We start from the raw sequence: 13,182 nt of genomic DNA, 5'->3' as shown, positions 1-13,182 counted from the left end.
TGTGCACTGTTAACATTTCTAAAGTAAAATTTTGCGTATGTCAATCCACTATTCAAAAATATCCATTGTTTCCCCACTTTATTTACATTGTAAAAGCTAAATTATTTCCCCCATTGCTAACTGTAAAGTCTTATGATTCTGGATGTATTCTTATTCCTTGGCAGTATGATAAGTATTTATATAGAATTATCAATTGGTTTTCTTATTTAACAGCATAGTAACTCTTATCGACTCTTATTGAATAGTTACTATGTGCTGGTGATACTGAATTGAATGTGGTGATCCTCATCCTCAGAGTTGTTAGAGTCTATTATATGAAGACATAATCTAGTCCTTAATTTAAGGCAGATATGTTGTATTGGGCACAGTTGGAAGTCATATACTTAAAAGTAAAAACAATTAAACAAAGAGGTAAACACCCAAAGAGGTAAACATTTTAAGGGTGAAAGGAACAACAGCAGTCTGATTGTCTAATAAGCATTTGGGGGAGTACTTCATAGAGGAGATAGAATTGCAAGTTTAGTGAAGAGTTTGTCCTGGTTATAGGAATGTATTTTTAAATTTAAAACATTGTTGTTTAATTGATAGACATGTAGGAATGTATTTTAAACATTAATCTTTCCTAATAGTTGTATGTACTTCCCTTGCAGGGTTTGAAAACTGGGATGTATTACTTAAGGACAAGACCTGCAGCTAATCCTATTCAGTTTACTCTAAATAAAGAGAAGCTAAAAGATAAGGAAAAGGTATCAAAAGAGGAAGAAGAGAAGGAGAGGAACACAGCAGCCATGGTGTGCTCTTTGGAGAACAAAGATGAGTGCCTCATGTGTGGATCCTGAGAAAAGGCTTAGAAGAGACCAGCACATCTTCCATAACCAAACTACTTGAGCATAGATAGGTGTAGTGGGTTTGCTTGAGATGTTAAGGCTTTGCTGGACCTTATTGCAACAAAAGTGTAATTGATTTAAAGTAATTTTTCTATATACTATTAAGATAATGATCTTTTAAAATATTGCTGTGTTGGGACCAGAGTAGAGGTTTTAGGAATGAGAAAGAAGTCATCTTGGAAATAGGAAGTGATTTAGTGAGGTTTTGTCACCCCTCTAGAGCACTCCTTTTCTGATGATCTCCATGTGTTTAAAGAGACTTAGTTTTGCTGCTTTCAGTGGTGGGTTCCTAAAAGCAAAACTGAGTGATGACCCACCAAAAGTGCTGATAGGACCTTTATCTAGATGAGGTCCATTCTGAAATAAAGATAAACATTTCTAAGTGATTGTGTGAGGTTAATTTATTTATTTATTTTCATACAAAAGTCAAGTCTGAAAAAACATTTTCTGTTCTTTGCAAGTCTAGGGAGGAGACTTTAAGACAAGTATATTCAATATAGAATTCTAATGTTAGTATATTCCTCCCCCCATGGTAAAATACACATGACATAAAATTTACCATATTGTTCATTTTAAAATGTACATTTCAGTGCCATTTTGTACACTCCTAATGTTGTGAGACTGTCAGTACTACTTATTTCTAGGACTTTGTCATCACTCCAAACTCTGTACCAATAAAAACAATAACTCCTCTTTCTCCCCTCCCCCTCAGTTTCTGGTAACCTCTGTTCTACTTTATGTTTCCATGTCTGTCCTGGGTTCCTCATATACATGTAATATGTTATTTGTCCTTTTTGTATTTAGCTTATTCACTTAGCATAATATTTTCAATGTTCATCCATGTTGTAATTTGTATCAGAATTTCATTCCTTTTAAAGGCTGAATAATAATAATAATTCATAAAAATATATATTTGTATATATAATACCCCCCCACACATATATACATATATGTATATGTGTATGTATGTATGTATATATATATATATATATATATATATGCACGTACACACAATGAATTTTATGCTAACATACATTTATATACACACATTGAGGAGCTGAATAGTATTTCTTTTTGTTTGTGTGTGTAGATAAGTAGATATTTTAATTCATTATCCATTGATGAACATTTGGATTGTTTTCTCCTTTTTTAACTTTGAGTAGTTACCAAAATTTGCCATAGTAGCTATGATGTTTTGTTTATTTTTTTATTTTTTAAATATTTATTTATTTTTTTAGTTATCAGCGGACACAACATCTTTGTTTGTATGTGGTGTTGAGGATCGAACCCCGGCCGCACGCATGCCAGGCGAGCGTGCTACCGCTTGAGCCACATCCCCAGCCCAATGTTTTATGTTTATGCCAACAATATGCAAGGGGTCCATTTTCTCTACATTCTCATCTATACTTGTTAATTTTTTATATACATATAATTTATTTATTTTATGGTACCAAGTTTCTTTATTCAAAGGAATGGTACAATTAAAGAAATTAATGGATGTTTTGGTGCAACTTATAGGACAGTTAAATGTAACTCCAAAATGCATACACTGCCTTGGTGACCAGGGAAGTCTCTGTGACTATAATGAAGTCAGCCTAAGGCTTAGTTCTTGATATCACTATCTCCCAGGGTAAGCGTGCCAAAGAGATATTCTGCCATGCCAGATTCCAGGGCGCCTACCTTGTACAAGTTGATTACATGATCACCCAATTCTTTTATGTATTTTACCTGCTCATTTAGGTAATGAGTCTCAAGTCACACTAGTGGGGGGCCATTTTTGTCAATAGCAGTTCAGTAGTGACTGATTTACTTTTTTCTAAGTATAACATGTATTCTGTTGCATTTAGCTTCCTTTCTCCATCATCACAGTATGGTTTCTTGATATCCTGAGAGAAAATTTGGCCATCTCATTGGTTCTGCAGCTTCGGTTTTTCAGCATGTTCCTTCTCATGAGATTGGTGAAGAAAGTATTTGGTAGTTCTTCAAAGCCATATCATCATGGTCAAAGTAGTAGATGTTGGAGGCTTAGTGCTCCATGTGGATCTGGAGGTTGATAGCAGCCTCTTGGTGATAGTTCTGGTGCCTCTGAAAAGAGGGTGTGGTCATGTTGGGTAGCTGAGGAGAGGCATGGCTCTTTGAGTGGAAGCCTGGGGTGTCTAAGAGTGCTGTGAAGTGCTGCTGACTCTGAGCAGCTGTTGGGATGGGGATCTGGTAGGGTTGGGATCAACCACCAGGTTCTATCCAAGTACTGTTGAAGTAGGAGAGCATAGTAACTTCTCAGTGAAGCATGACTCTTAATTTTTCATATTTTTTTATAATAGCCACTCTAATAGCTTTTCATTATAATATATCTTAGCATAGGTCTCTGAGTTTATCCTTTTTGGGATTTTGTGGGCTTTTGGGATTTATACATTCATGATTTCCATTAAATTTGTGAAGTTTTTGGCCATTTTATCTTCATATAATCTTTCTGCCCTTTTCCTTCTTACGGGATTCTCATAATTCATCTATTGGGTCATCTGATGTTGGCTCTCAGGTTGCTTTAGGCTCTGTTCAATTTTCTTTATTTTGTTCTCTTTCTACTCCTCAGACTCAGTAATTTCAGTTGTTCTATCTTTAAGCTTTCTGATTATCCTTCCTGCAAATCTATTAAGTCTCTCTAGTGAATTTTTCCTTTTAGTTATTGTACCTTTCAGCTCCAGAATTAAATTTTTTTTTTAGTCATTCTTATGTCGGTTGATAGTCTGGTTTTCTTAGTCGTTGTTTTCCTGATTTCCTTTACTTATTTGTCCGTGTTTTCCTTTAGTTTTTTGAGTAGTTGTTTTATGTCTTTGTTCAGTAAGTCCAATGTCTTTGCTTCCTTAGGGATAGTTTCTGTCAATTGATCTTATTCCTTGAATGTTTTTCTGCTTCTTTGTATGCCTTGTGTATTGTTGAAAATTGAGAATGTGACAATTATAATGAAGTAATTCTGGAAATCAGATTCTCCTCCTCCAGGGTTTGCTATTGTGGTATTTTGTTTGTTGATGTTGAAGATTGTAGCATTCTGTTTTTGAAACTCTTATGAACTATTTTTGCAGGGATCATTCATTATCATGTATATAGAGGTCTATTTCTTTAGCATATGTTCAGTTAGTGTTTGGATAAAGACTTCATGAACTTCTAGAGCTCTCAGTCTTTGCAAAATGGCCCTGTGCTGGGGCACTTCTTCTGCACTTGGGTTGGCTTAGGATCTGCACCTAGGGATCTGTGGTGGTTAATTTTGTCAACTGGCTAGAGCATAGTACCCAGATAATTGATCAAACACCAGCTTAATTGTTGCTGTGAAAATATTTTTTAGATGAGATTAACCTTTAAATTGATAAGAGTTTGAGTAAAGCTGAATACCCTTCATTATGTAGGTGACTTACTTATTAATCAGTTGGAGACCTTAAGAAAAACAAAAGACTGAGGTCCCAGAAGAAGGACTTGTGCCTCTGGACTGTCTTTGGACTCAAGCCGCAGCATCAGCCTCTTTCTGAATCTTTATCTATGTAGACATATAGATAGATATAGATATACACACATATTCTTTGGGTTGTTTCTTTGAAGAGCCCTGATTAATACAGATTGATTTTAGATGAACCAGTCATTTAGAATTGTTCTGGAGGAACAGACTCTTAAGAATGAGTTTTCTGAATTGGTTCTGGGGTTTCTGAAATTGATTCTTTAATCTGATTTGATTTAAAGGACCTAAAAATTTTATTTAAAGAAGTAAAGAGAGCACTGATAGTCCGTGGTATGATGTGACAATAGAGATAAACAAAGTACAACCATTGGATACTTAAAGGCAAGGCCTTGAGTGACCATATATGTGACCTTCAAACATTTTTCTCAAATTAGTATAAGATGATTAGCTGTTTGCTTCAAATTTTACTGGAAAAAAATAGGAAAAGGATGAGCTCCGGGTTTTGAAGTTCCAGCTCAGTTGGTGCATGAGTGACCTGAAAAATGGTTAAGTCTTCCCCGAAAGAAACCTATTTTCTGTAGCTGCAGAGTTGAGATTGCTGAAAATCAGACTCAGAATCTTACCCTGTGAGTGGTTGAATTGCAAAGTTTATTTCCTAACCTGATAGGGTATTTACTGTCAAAGTGAGGACATTGTTTGGGAGTGAATGGAATCCTAAAAATTGAAATGGCAACATATGGGGAAATCCTGATGAAGTTAGGAACACTGAAGCCCTATATTCTGATGATATTTTGTTGTTGTTGCCACCCTATCTAAGGATCTTAAGTTTGCTTTGAGGAAACTCTTGACCTCACAATGGGTCTGGTGAGGTCCCCCAAACCATCCTGTGTTATTTCTCCACTTCTGGAATGCAGAACTGGAATAGACCTGCTCAGCAACTGACAGAATCCCCATGTTGGTTCTCTGATCTGAGTGAGAAAAGCCAAGTGTAATAGTGCGAAAAGCCAAGTGTAAGCCACTAAGAAAAGAGTAAACCAAAATTGTTGCATTCCTGGAAGGATGGCAGAGAATAGAGGCACCACTGACATAAACTATTCAGGAGAGGTGATTCCCACCCCGTCCTCATCCAACTCACCCCCTTAGGCTGCATAGAAATCATCTTGGAAAATGACAATGGATTATTGTCACGTCAGGGAGTTTGAGGAGGTCTCTGCAGAGGCAGAGAGACTACTTGGACCTTCCAGGCTCTTGACATGCCACAGAAAGAAACTTAAGGACACATCAGGTTTTAACAAAGAAGAAGAGTTTTATTAGTGAAAAGTGAAGATACACATTCTCAGAGCAGAATGTGAGCAAGGAGTGCTTTGGGGATCCTCAGCTCATCTTCTAAAGGATGAGTATAGGAAGTTAAGTGGGAACACCATCAGTCTGGTGAACTCAGTTCTTTGATCATAAATCAAAAGATGTTTATAGTGGGCTGGTCTTCCAAGATCTTAAGGTTGGCATTGTCTTCTTTCTAGATAACTTTTAGAATGTACCGATAATATAGGTTTCTGAAAATACATCTCCCTTTGGTTTTCCTAATCTAAGAATAATTGTGTGAGCTAACTGCACTTAATACTTTAATCAAAATGAGGCAGTTTTCATAGATGAGTGAATTTAAATGAGTTAAATTGTAGTTGTCTCAGAAATTTGGGTATGACAGACCCTGAGGAAAAAACAGATCTGGTAAGTTAAGTCTGATTATAGGGCTTTTAGATTTACAACTAGTCATTTTCTTTCCTTTGGTCTCCTTTCTACTTATCTTTATTTCTTCTCTTACCTCATTATCATAAGCTTATTTGGGGTGTGATTCCAAGTAGATATGGTTTCTATGCTTGAACAAATCATCATATCCTTCGGTAACCTGGTATGCAGCTATTGATTGGGCAAATGCTTTTTTCTCCATGCCCCTTAGTAAAACCACCATCTTGCTTTTAGCTTGCAAAGCTAGCAACATACCTTCATTGCCCCACTTTAAGAGTATTATCAACTCACTAGCCCTATCTCATAATTTAGTTAACACAGGATTTTGATCAGCTTTGCCATCCATAAGACATTGCACCAGTCCAATGTATTGATGACATGTTGATTGGAACTTGTGAGTGACAACTCCAGACTTATTGGTAAGAGAGTTACATTTCAAAAGGATAGGGAATAAATCTCACCAGAGTTCAGGGGCTTTCTGCATCAGCAAATTTTCTAGTGGAATAAAGCATGTTGAGATATTGCTTCTAAGATAAAGAATAAATTGTTGCACATGATCCTTCCCACAACCAAGAAAGAGATATAACACCTGGTGAGCCTCCTTGAAATTTTGAGGCAAAAATATCCTCCTTTCACTGAACTACTCTAGGTTGTTTACCAAGTGACCTGAAAAGCTTCTAGTTTTGAATGAGGCCCAGAACAGGAGAGGGCTCTGCCACAGGTCTGGTCTGTTGTGCAAGCTGCTCTGTTATTTGGGCCATATGATTCAGCAGATCTGATGATGATTGAAGTGACAGTGGCAGATGGAGATGTTGCTTGGGGATTTGGGCTTCTACAGGTAAATCACAGCTAAAGCCCTTAGGATTTTTGAGCAAAGCTCTGCCATCCTCTGGATATCTACTTTTCTTTTTTTGTTTTTGTTTTGGTATTGAGGATTAAACACAGGGGGCACTTTATCACTGAGCTATATTCCCAGCCCTTTTAATTTTTTATTTTGAGACAGGATTTCACTAAGTTGTTAAAGCTGGCCTGGAACCTGGTATCCTTCCTCAGCCTAGAATTACATAATGTGCCACCACATCTGGCTGTATTCTCCTTTTGAGAAACAGCTTTTGACTAGCTACTGAGCCAAAGTAGAGACTAGACACTTAATTGTAGGTGACCAAATTACTATGTGTCTGAAATGCGAATCATGCCCAATGATAGTGGTATATACAAGTGGTACATACAAGATCAAGGCTCAAGCAGTCACTGAAAGCACAAGTTAGTTACATGAGGTGGCTGAAATACTCATGTTACCAGCTCCTGCCTACTATATGCCTTCTCTCTCCCAGACTATACTTATGGCCTCATGGGGAATTCACTAATGATCATTTGAGAGAGGAAGAAAAAAAAAATGCCTGGTTCACAGATGGCTCTGTGCAATGTATAGGCACCACAGCCTCTTTTTGGGACATCCCTGAAGGAGACTCTTCAATAGATGGATGACAGGGAGCCATGGAAGTCTTTTAAGCAAGGGAGTTATATTATTTTTATTTTCAATTTTGAGATAAGGTGTCATTATGTTGCTCATCCTGGCCCTGAACTCCTGAGATCAAGTGAGCCTCTTGTTTTAATCTCCTGAGGAGCTACCGAGTAACTTTTAGATAGATCACACTGGCTGCCATGGGGAGAATGGCCTGACCTGGGTCAGACTCAGGTCTCGATCTAGTCTGGTCCTGGGGTTACACTTGGGCTTTAGGGAAGGAACTTGTCTGTATGCCTCAGGTCATCCTTGAGGCCTTAAGAGTTTTGACTTGGATGTTTGGCTCAGTTTGAGCTCCCCAGGGTAGAGTCTGCTCTGGTCTATGTATCAGACTGGGACCAAGAGGAGATCTGGTCTGAGTATCTTTTGGACTGGGGACCCTGGGCATGAACTGAACTGTTTATGTAGGCTAAACTGCACATCCTGGGGTCAGGCACACATGTCAGATTTGGGACTTCAGTCAAGGTCCTCACCTGTATTTGGGACTGTTTGGACTTAGAACCCTAGTTCTTAGACTGTAAACCTCAAGATTGACTGATTTATTTGGTCTCAAGGAACTTCATGTCAGGCCTTAGGCTGTATTTAAGAGAGATGGCCCCAGGGAAGGGCTTGGCTTATTTATTTGCTACAGACTGGGTGTTCAGGTTGGTCATGATCTGTTTTACTTGCTTTATATGCCTTCTAGTGAAGTTAAATGCATCCAGATATTAATTGGAGCTTTCTTAAAATTGGGGGAAAGAGGACAGATAAATAAACTAAGAAGGACAAATAGGTACAAGCTGTTGGATGGGAATAGGAATAGGAAAGGCAGTAGAATGAATCTGACATAACTTTCCTGTTTACACAACAGTGATCTCAATGTTGTGTACTTCCACAGTACTGGGATCCTAAATAGAATAAGATATATTCCATGCTTGTGTAAACATATCAAAATAGACTCTACTGTCATGTGTAACTAAAAAGAACATCATCATCATCATCATCAACAACAAAAATATTCTAAGAATTTAACAAGCCACGGTTTACCAACAATGGGCCAATGTTGAATCTGAAATCTGCTCAGGAAATTCCAGTTTGTCTCTGAGTACTGCCTGTTTATCTCTTTGTTTCTGAGGTCACAGTCCCAATTCCCCAAGTTGATGAAGTTCTCTTACCCTGGCAATTCCCTCTCCACTCTGGTGTTCTGCAACCTCTTTGGCTTCTCTCCAGCCTCCTGAGGTGATTCTTTTCCACAGAGCATCTTTTCTATATGTTGCCGGATCTCCTTAGTCCTCATCCCATAAATGAGAGGATTCAAGACTCCTGGGAGCAGCAAGTATATAGCACTAAGTAGATTTTGAACATCCTGAGACACAGTCTTGGCCACTCGGAATACAATGGAAGTGGAGAGACCAGAGAGGTAGATGGTGAGGATGACCAGTAAGTGGGAGCCACATGTGTGCAAGGCCTTGGCCCGGGCTCCCCTAGAAGAGATCCGAAGAGCAACATAGATGATGCGGGTGTAGGAGGTTCCCAGCAGAACAAGATCAAAGATCACGGTGACCAACCGCATAGCCAACCCCAACCGGTTGTTGAAGGTCAAGTCTCCACAAGCTATCCTCAGCAGTGCGATGTACTCACATGTGAAGTGTTGAATCACTGCCGTCCGGCAGAATTGAGCTCTTGCAGTTAGCACCACCAAGGGCACTGCCACTCCCAGGCTCCGTGTCAGGGCGAAAATGGCCAGCACACCCAGCAGGTGGGAGGTCATCAGGTCAGTATAGCGGAGTGGGTAGCAGATAGCCATGTAGCGGTCCAGGGCCATGGCTAGCAGGAGATTGTAGTCCAGAAGGAGGGTGAAGTAGATAAAGAACATCTGGCTCAGGCAGCCATGGAGTGATATGGGGTTAGCATAGTGCACAAAGCCTTCCAACATTTTAGGCATCACAGCTGTGGCAGCACAAATGTTGATAGCCAGGAGCAGAGCAATGAGCACATACATGGGCTGATGCAGATTCCACTGGGCCACCACAGTGTGGATGACCAGGGCATTGGTAGAGATGATGGTCACATAGAGGAAGGTAAAAGGCAGGACCAGGAGGGGCCGCCACTCCTGCAGTCTGGGGAAACCTACCAGGAAGAAGTTGGTGTAGGAGATGTTGAAGATGCTGGTATTTCCATCCTCATCCATTAGTTTCAGCCCTGGGCTGGTACCAGGAGTGTGGAATAGAGACTGTTAGAACAAAATGATAATGGAAGAAAGTCTAATTCTATTTTAGGACCTGAGGATTTTGTGATGAAAAGCTCTCTCTTTATGTATGTGCATCTATTTCTTTGGGCTACAGGCAGGTATAGTACCAGGTGTTGTGGAAACTACACAGATGGACAAGGCATTCCTTGTCCTCAAGGAGCTCTTGGTCTTCTGTGTGTGAAATGTAAATTCACAAGATACTTGTCTATCTGTGATGTTTGAGGCATTTGATTGTTGAATAAAAGGTTAGGAGGAAAAGTAGATGTGGTATATGATGGGGAGAAAATAGTGATGGCTAGAGGTAAAACAAGAAAGGTTGAAGAAAAGAAACTCTTTATTAGGAGGAAGAGAAAGAATATGAAGAATCTGTGATCTAAGGAGACTGGGAGGACTAGGCAGGGATCACTGGGGAGGGAGGAACCAGCCAGGAATAATGGCCTCACTTGTGCTCTTGGGCATACTATGCCCAGGATAGAAGGAAGTGGCCAAGAAAGACTTCTAGTCAGCATCAGGCTATAGGGACTGGTCATTTCCTCAGCCCCTCTAGATGGCTACAGCACCTCCTGCCTGGCCTTGTCCCCAGTGTTATAAAGGATGATTTTACTTTTCTTTCAGAAGGTGAGTTTGTGGAGGGCAGGAGTAGCAACATGCCTCTGGAGTGCTCATGGAGCTCCAAGCTCAGAGCCACCATAGAGACACAGAATTTGCTGGAGCTTTGCTTGTTAGTGAACGAGAATAGGTAAAAGATGGAGAAAGCTAAACATGTAATTGGGTTTTAGAGCAGTAATTTCAATGCATTGACCAGATTTTTGTATAATTAAGGGAATACATACTAAGATACACTATTCAGTAATGTGCCTGCTCACTTTTTCTTAAGAAGCACAATTTGGTGGTGTTGGTGATAGATGTGATCATAAAAAGAACTAACATTGGGCTGGGGTTGTGGCTCAGTGGTAGAGCGCTTGCCTAGCATGTGTGAGGCCCTGGGTTCAATCCTCAGCACCACATAAAAATAAATAAATAAAATAAAGGTTAATAAAAAAAAAGAACTCACACACGATATACAAAGAATAGTAAACCCTCATTGAAACACATATCAGGAAGTTCTCTAAATGCTTATATATATATTGACTTCAAAAAATATCTTGTTCATTTTACCAGTGAGGAAACTGAGACCCAGAGAGATTAAGTGACACAACTAGTAAATGGCAGAGCTGGATGTGAACCCAGGCAATAACTCTCCAGACTCTATTCTTTTAACAACTAGAGGATGACCAACTCAACCTGGTTTGCCTGGAACTTTCAGGGTTTTAGTTCTGAAGTCTGGGGTCCCAGGAAACATTCAGGAAAACTAGGCAGCCATCATTTTGCTATTACTAATACTACCTACCCAGAAGATCAAAGCTTCATAAATTGTGGAGGAGTTAGGAGATGTTTTTGTTCCTTTTTATAGGTTTAAAGTCTTAGTGAAATCAGTGTTTGTGTGGGTATTACTACACCCATCCTCTGAATACTCAGAAGAAAAAGAGGTGTATCTGTAAATTCATACTGCAGGGAGAACTCAAAAAGAAATGGATTTGAAATTCCGAAGCCATCCCTGGAATGTCTTTCTGAAAAATCCTCGGGCATTGCCTTAGACAGCACAACACAGACTTTGGGAAATGTACTGTTGTTGAGGTTGGGTGAGGGCCAGACAACCCTTGTAGGGAGGTGGTAAAAACCCTTGTAGCCAAGGTTTATAAAGAATTCAATGGAGGAGAGTGGAAATGAAGAGTGAGGTTAGAGGTGGTACCTGTTAGGGTAAAAAGATGAGGAGAAAATGCAACCCAGAAGATGCTCAGGGTCCCATACTCTTCCTCCTCAAATGTGACCAGAGGGTTTTCATCCTTTCTGAGTCAGAAAGAAACTGACTCAGGCTGTCCATGAATCTCTTAACTTGGACAAGATTACACGGTCTCTGTTGTATGAAACGTAATTTGCTCTCCTGTTTTGTGTCTTGGGATTCCCCTAGTAGATTCCTTAAGGAGCTGCTTTGACATGGGGCCCCAAAGCACTCCCAGTAAAGGGAATATAGAATAAGAATGCTGTAAAGAAGGAGCAGAAGAGATGCAAAAAGACTGTTGGAGATGGGGAGATGGGTTAACTGATTAATGAAGCTCTTAAGAAAGAGGAAGTGAGGCTACTAGAGTTAAATTCTTCAGATGAGAACCAATTGGCAGCAGAGAGAAATAGAGGAATCAACAATGATTCCACAATTTTTTTAAGCTATGATAACTATGTTGGAGCTGCCAAAACCTGAGAATTGTTGCAGATGAGAGGGGAGAGCTTAGACGAAAGGTTAAGGCTGGAGATGAAAATGCAGAGATCGTTGTTTTACAGGGGACATGAAACAGAATCCTAAGGGGCAGACAGAATAACAGACATCCATGAAAGAAACTAAGAAAAAGGGAAGGGAGGTAGAGTGAGAACCAAGAGCAAAAAGGAACTGGAAGCCAGGGGAAGAGAGATTTGGTTGCTATGGAGGCTTCAAGGTAAAGGAATTTACAGACTCGTGGAGACGGAAGACCAATGCAGCTGAATTACTCTATAAAGCCTAATGTTCTGAGTAGCATAAGAGTGGACAGGTAGGAGAGCTGAAGTTAAGATGCCAGACATCATGTGATTTCTGTAGAAAGAGGCACACCTTCTCCACCATAAAAATCAAAGCCACTGGGCTGGGATTGTGGCTCAGCAGTAGAGCATTCGCTTAGCACATGTGAGGCCCTGGGCTTGATCCTCAGCATCACATAAAAATAAATAAATAAAATAAAGATATTAAAAAAAATCAAAGCCACTGTCAGCCACTCCTCCAATTTCTCTGCCCTCCCACATTGTTTGGCTACTATGAGCATCCCTCTTCCTTCAGTTCCAGAAGAGATGTCTCTTCTCTCTGTCCTCAGGATATCTTCTAATTCACTTTTCTTTCCCCTCAGCTTATGAAAAAGTTCAAATTTCTGTCTTTGGAGATAATGAACTCTTCCTTAACTTCCTGTGAGCCTCTAGATTTCGATTTTTCTCCTCACCTTTAAAGTGGAGCCCCTGGAAGGTGTTCTGCATACTTTAATCATTGCTTGCTTGCCTGTCTCCTTACCAGACTGAAAGCATTTCTAAGCCAGGAGACCATGTCTTGTTCATCTCTGCCCCAGTGCCTAGCACAGAGCTGACGGCAAAATAGACTGCTCAGAAGTGATGTGTTGAAAGAATCATTAAATGTACCATGGGATCTTACTAAACTTTCTCATTTGCAACTTTGAGCATCTCTTTGAAGCCCAGAGATTTCAAATGATTTTCTTAGTCTCACCTACTG

At 39.7% G+C, this 13,182-nt stretch overlaps 2 protein-coding genes across 2 annotated transcripts in view; one reads left to right on the top strand and one right to left on the bottom strand.

Moving 5' to 3' along the window:
* Rrm1 (ribonucleotide reductase catalytic subunit M1) overlaps positions 1–1,273 on the top strand; it is a 33,053-nt gene extending 31,780 nt beyond the window's left edge. Inside the window, exon 19 of the mRNA XM_046441800.2 lies at positions 651–1,273. Within this exon, the coding sequence (XP_046297756.1) occupies positions 651–839 (189 nt within the window). The 3' untranslated portion in view covers positions 840–1,273. The remainder of the gene's footprint in view (positions 1–650) is intronic.
* Positions 1,274–8,756: 7,483 nt separating this feature from the next.
* LOC124091178 (olfactory receptor 52Z1P-like) lies at positions 8,757–9,776 on the bottom strand. The gene has a single exon (XM_046442139.1). The coding sequence runs from the start codon at positions 9,774–9,776 to the stop codon at positions 8,757–8,759; it is 1,020 nt and encodes a 339-aa protein (XP_046298095.1).
* Positions 9,777–13,182: the final 3,406 nt, after the last annotated feature.

The sequence above is a fragment of the Marmota monax genome, unplaced genomic scaffold, assembly GCF_021218885.2.
Source record: "Marmota monax isolate L192 unplaced genomic scaffold, Marmota_monax_Labrador192_F-V1.1 WCK01_AAM20220418_F8-fsc00068, whole genome shotgun sequence".
In the NCBI taxonomy this organism is placed as follows: domain Eukaryota; kingdom Metazoa; phylum Chordata; class Mammalia; order Rodentia; family Sciuridae; genus Marmota; species Marmota monax.
This window is presented reverse-complemented; position numbering and strand designations above follow the sequence as displayed.

Excerpts from the sequence above, each read along its gene's own strand:
- LOC124091178 (XM_046442139.1), bottom strand. The coding sequence starts at position 9,776 with ATGGATGAGGATGGAAATACCAGCATCTTCAACATCTCCTACACCAAC.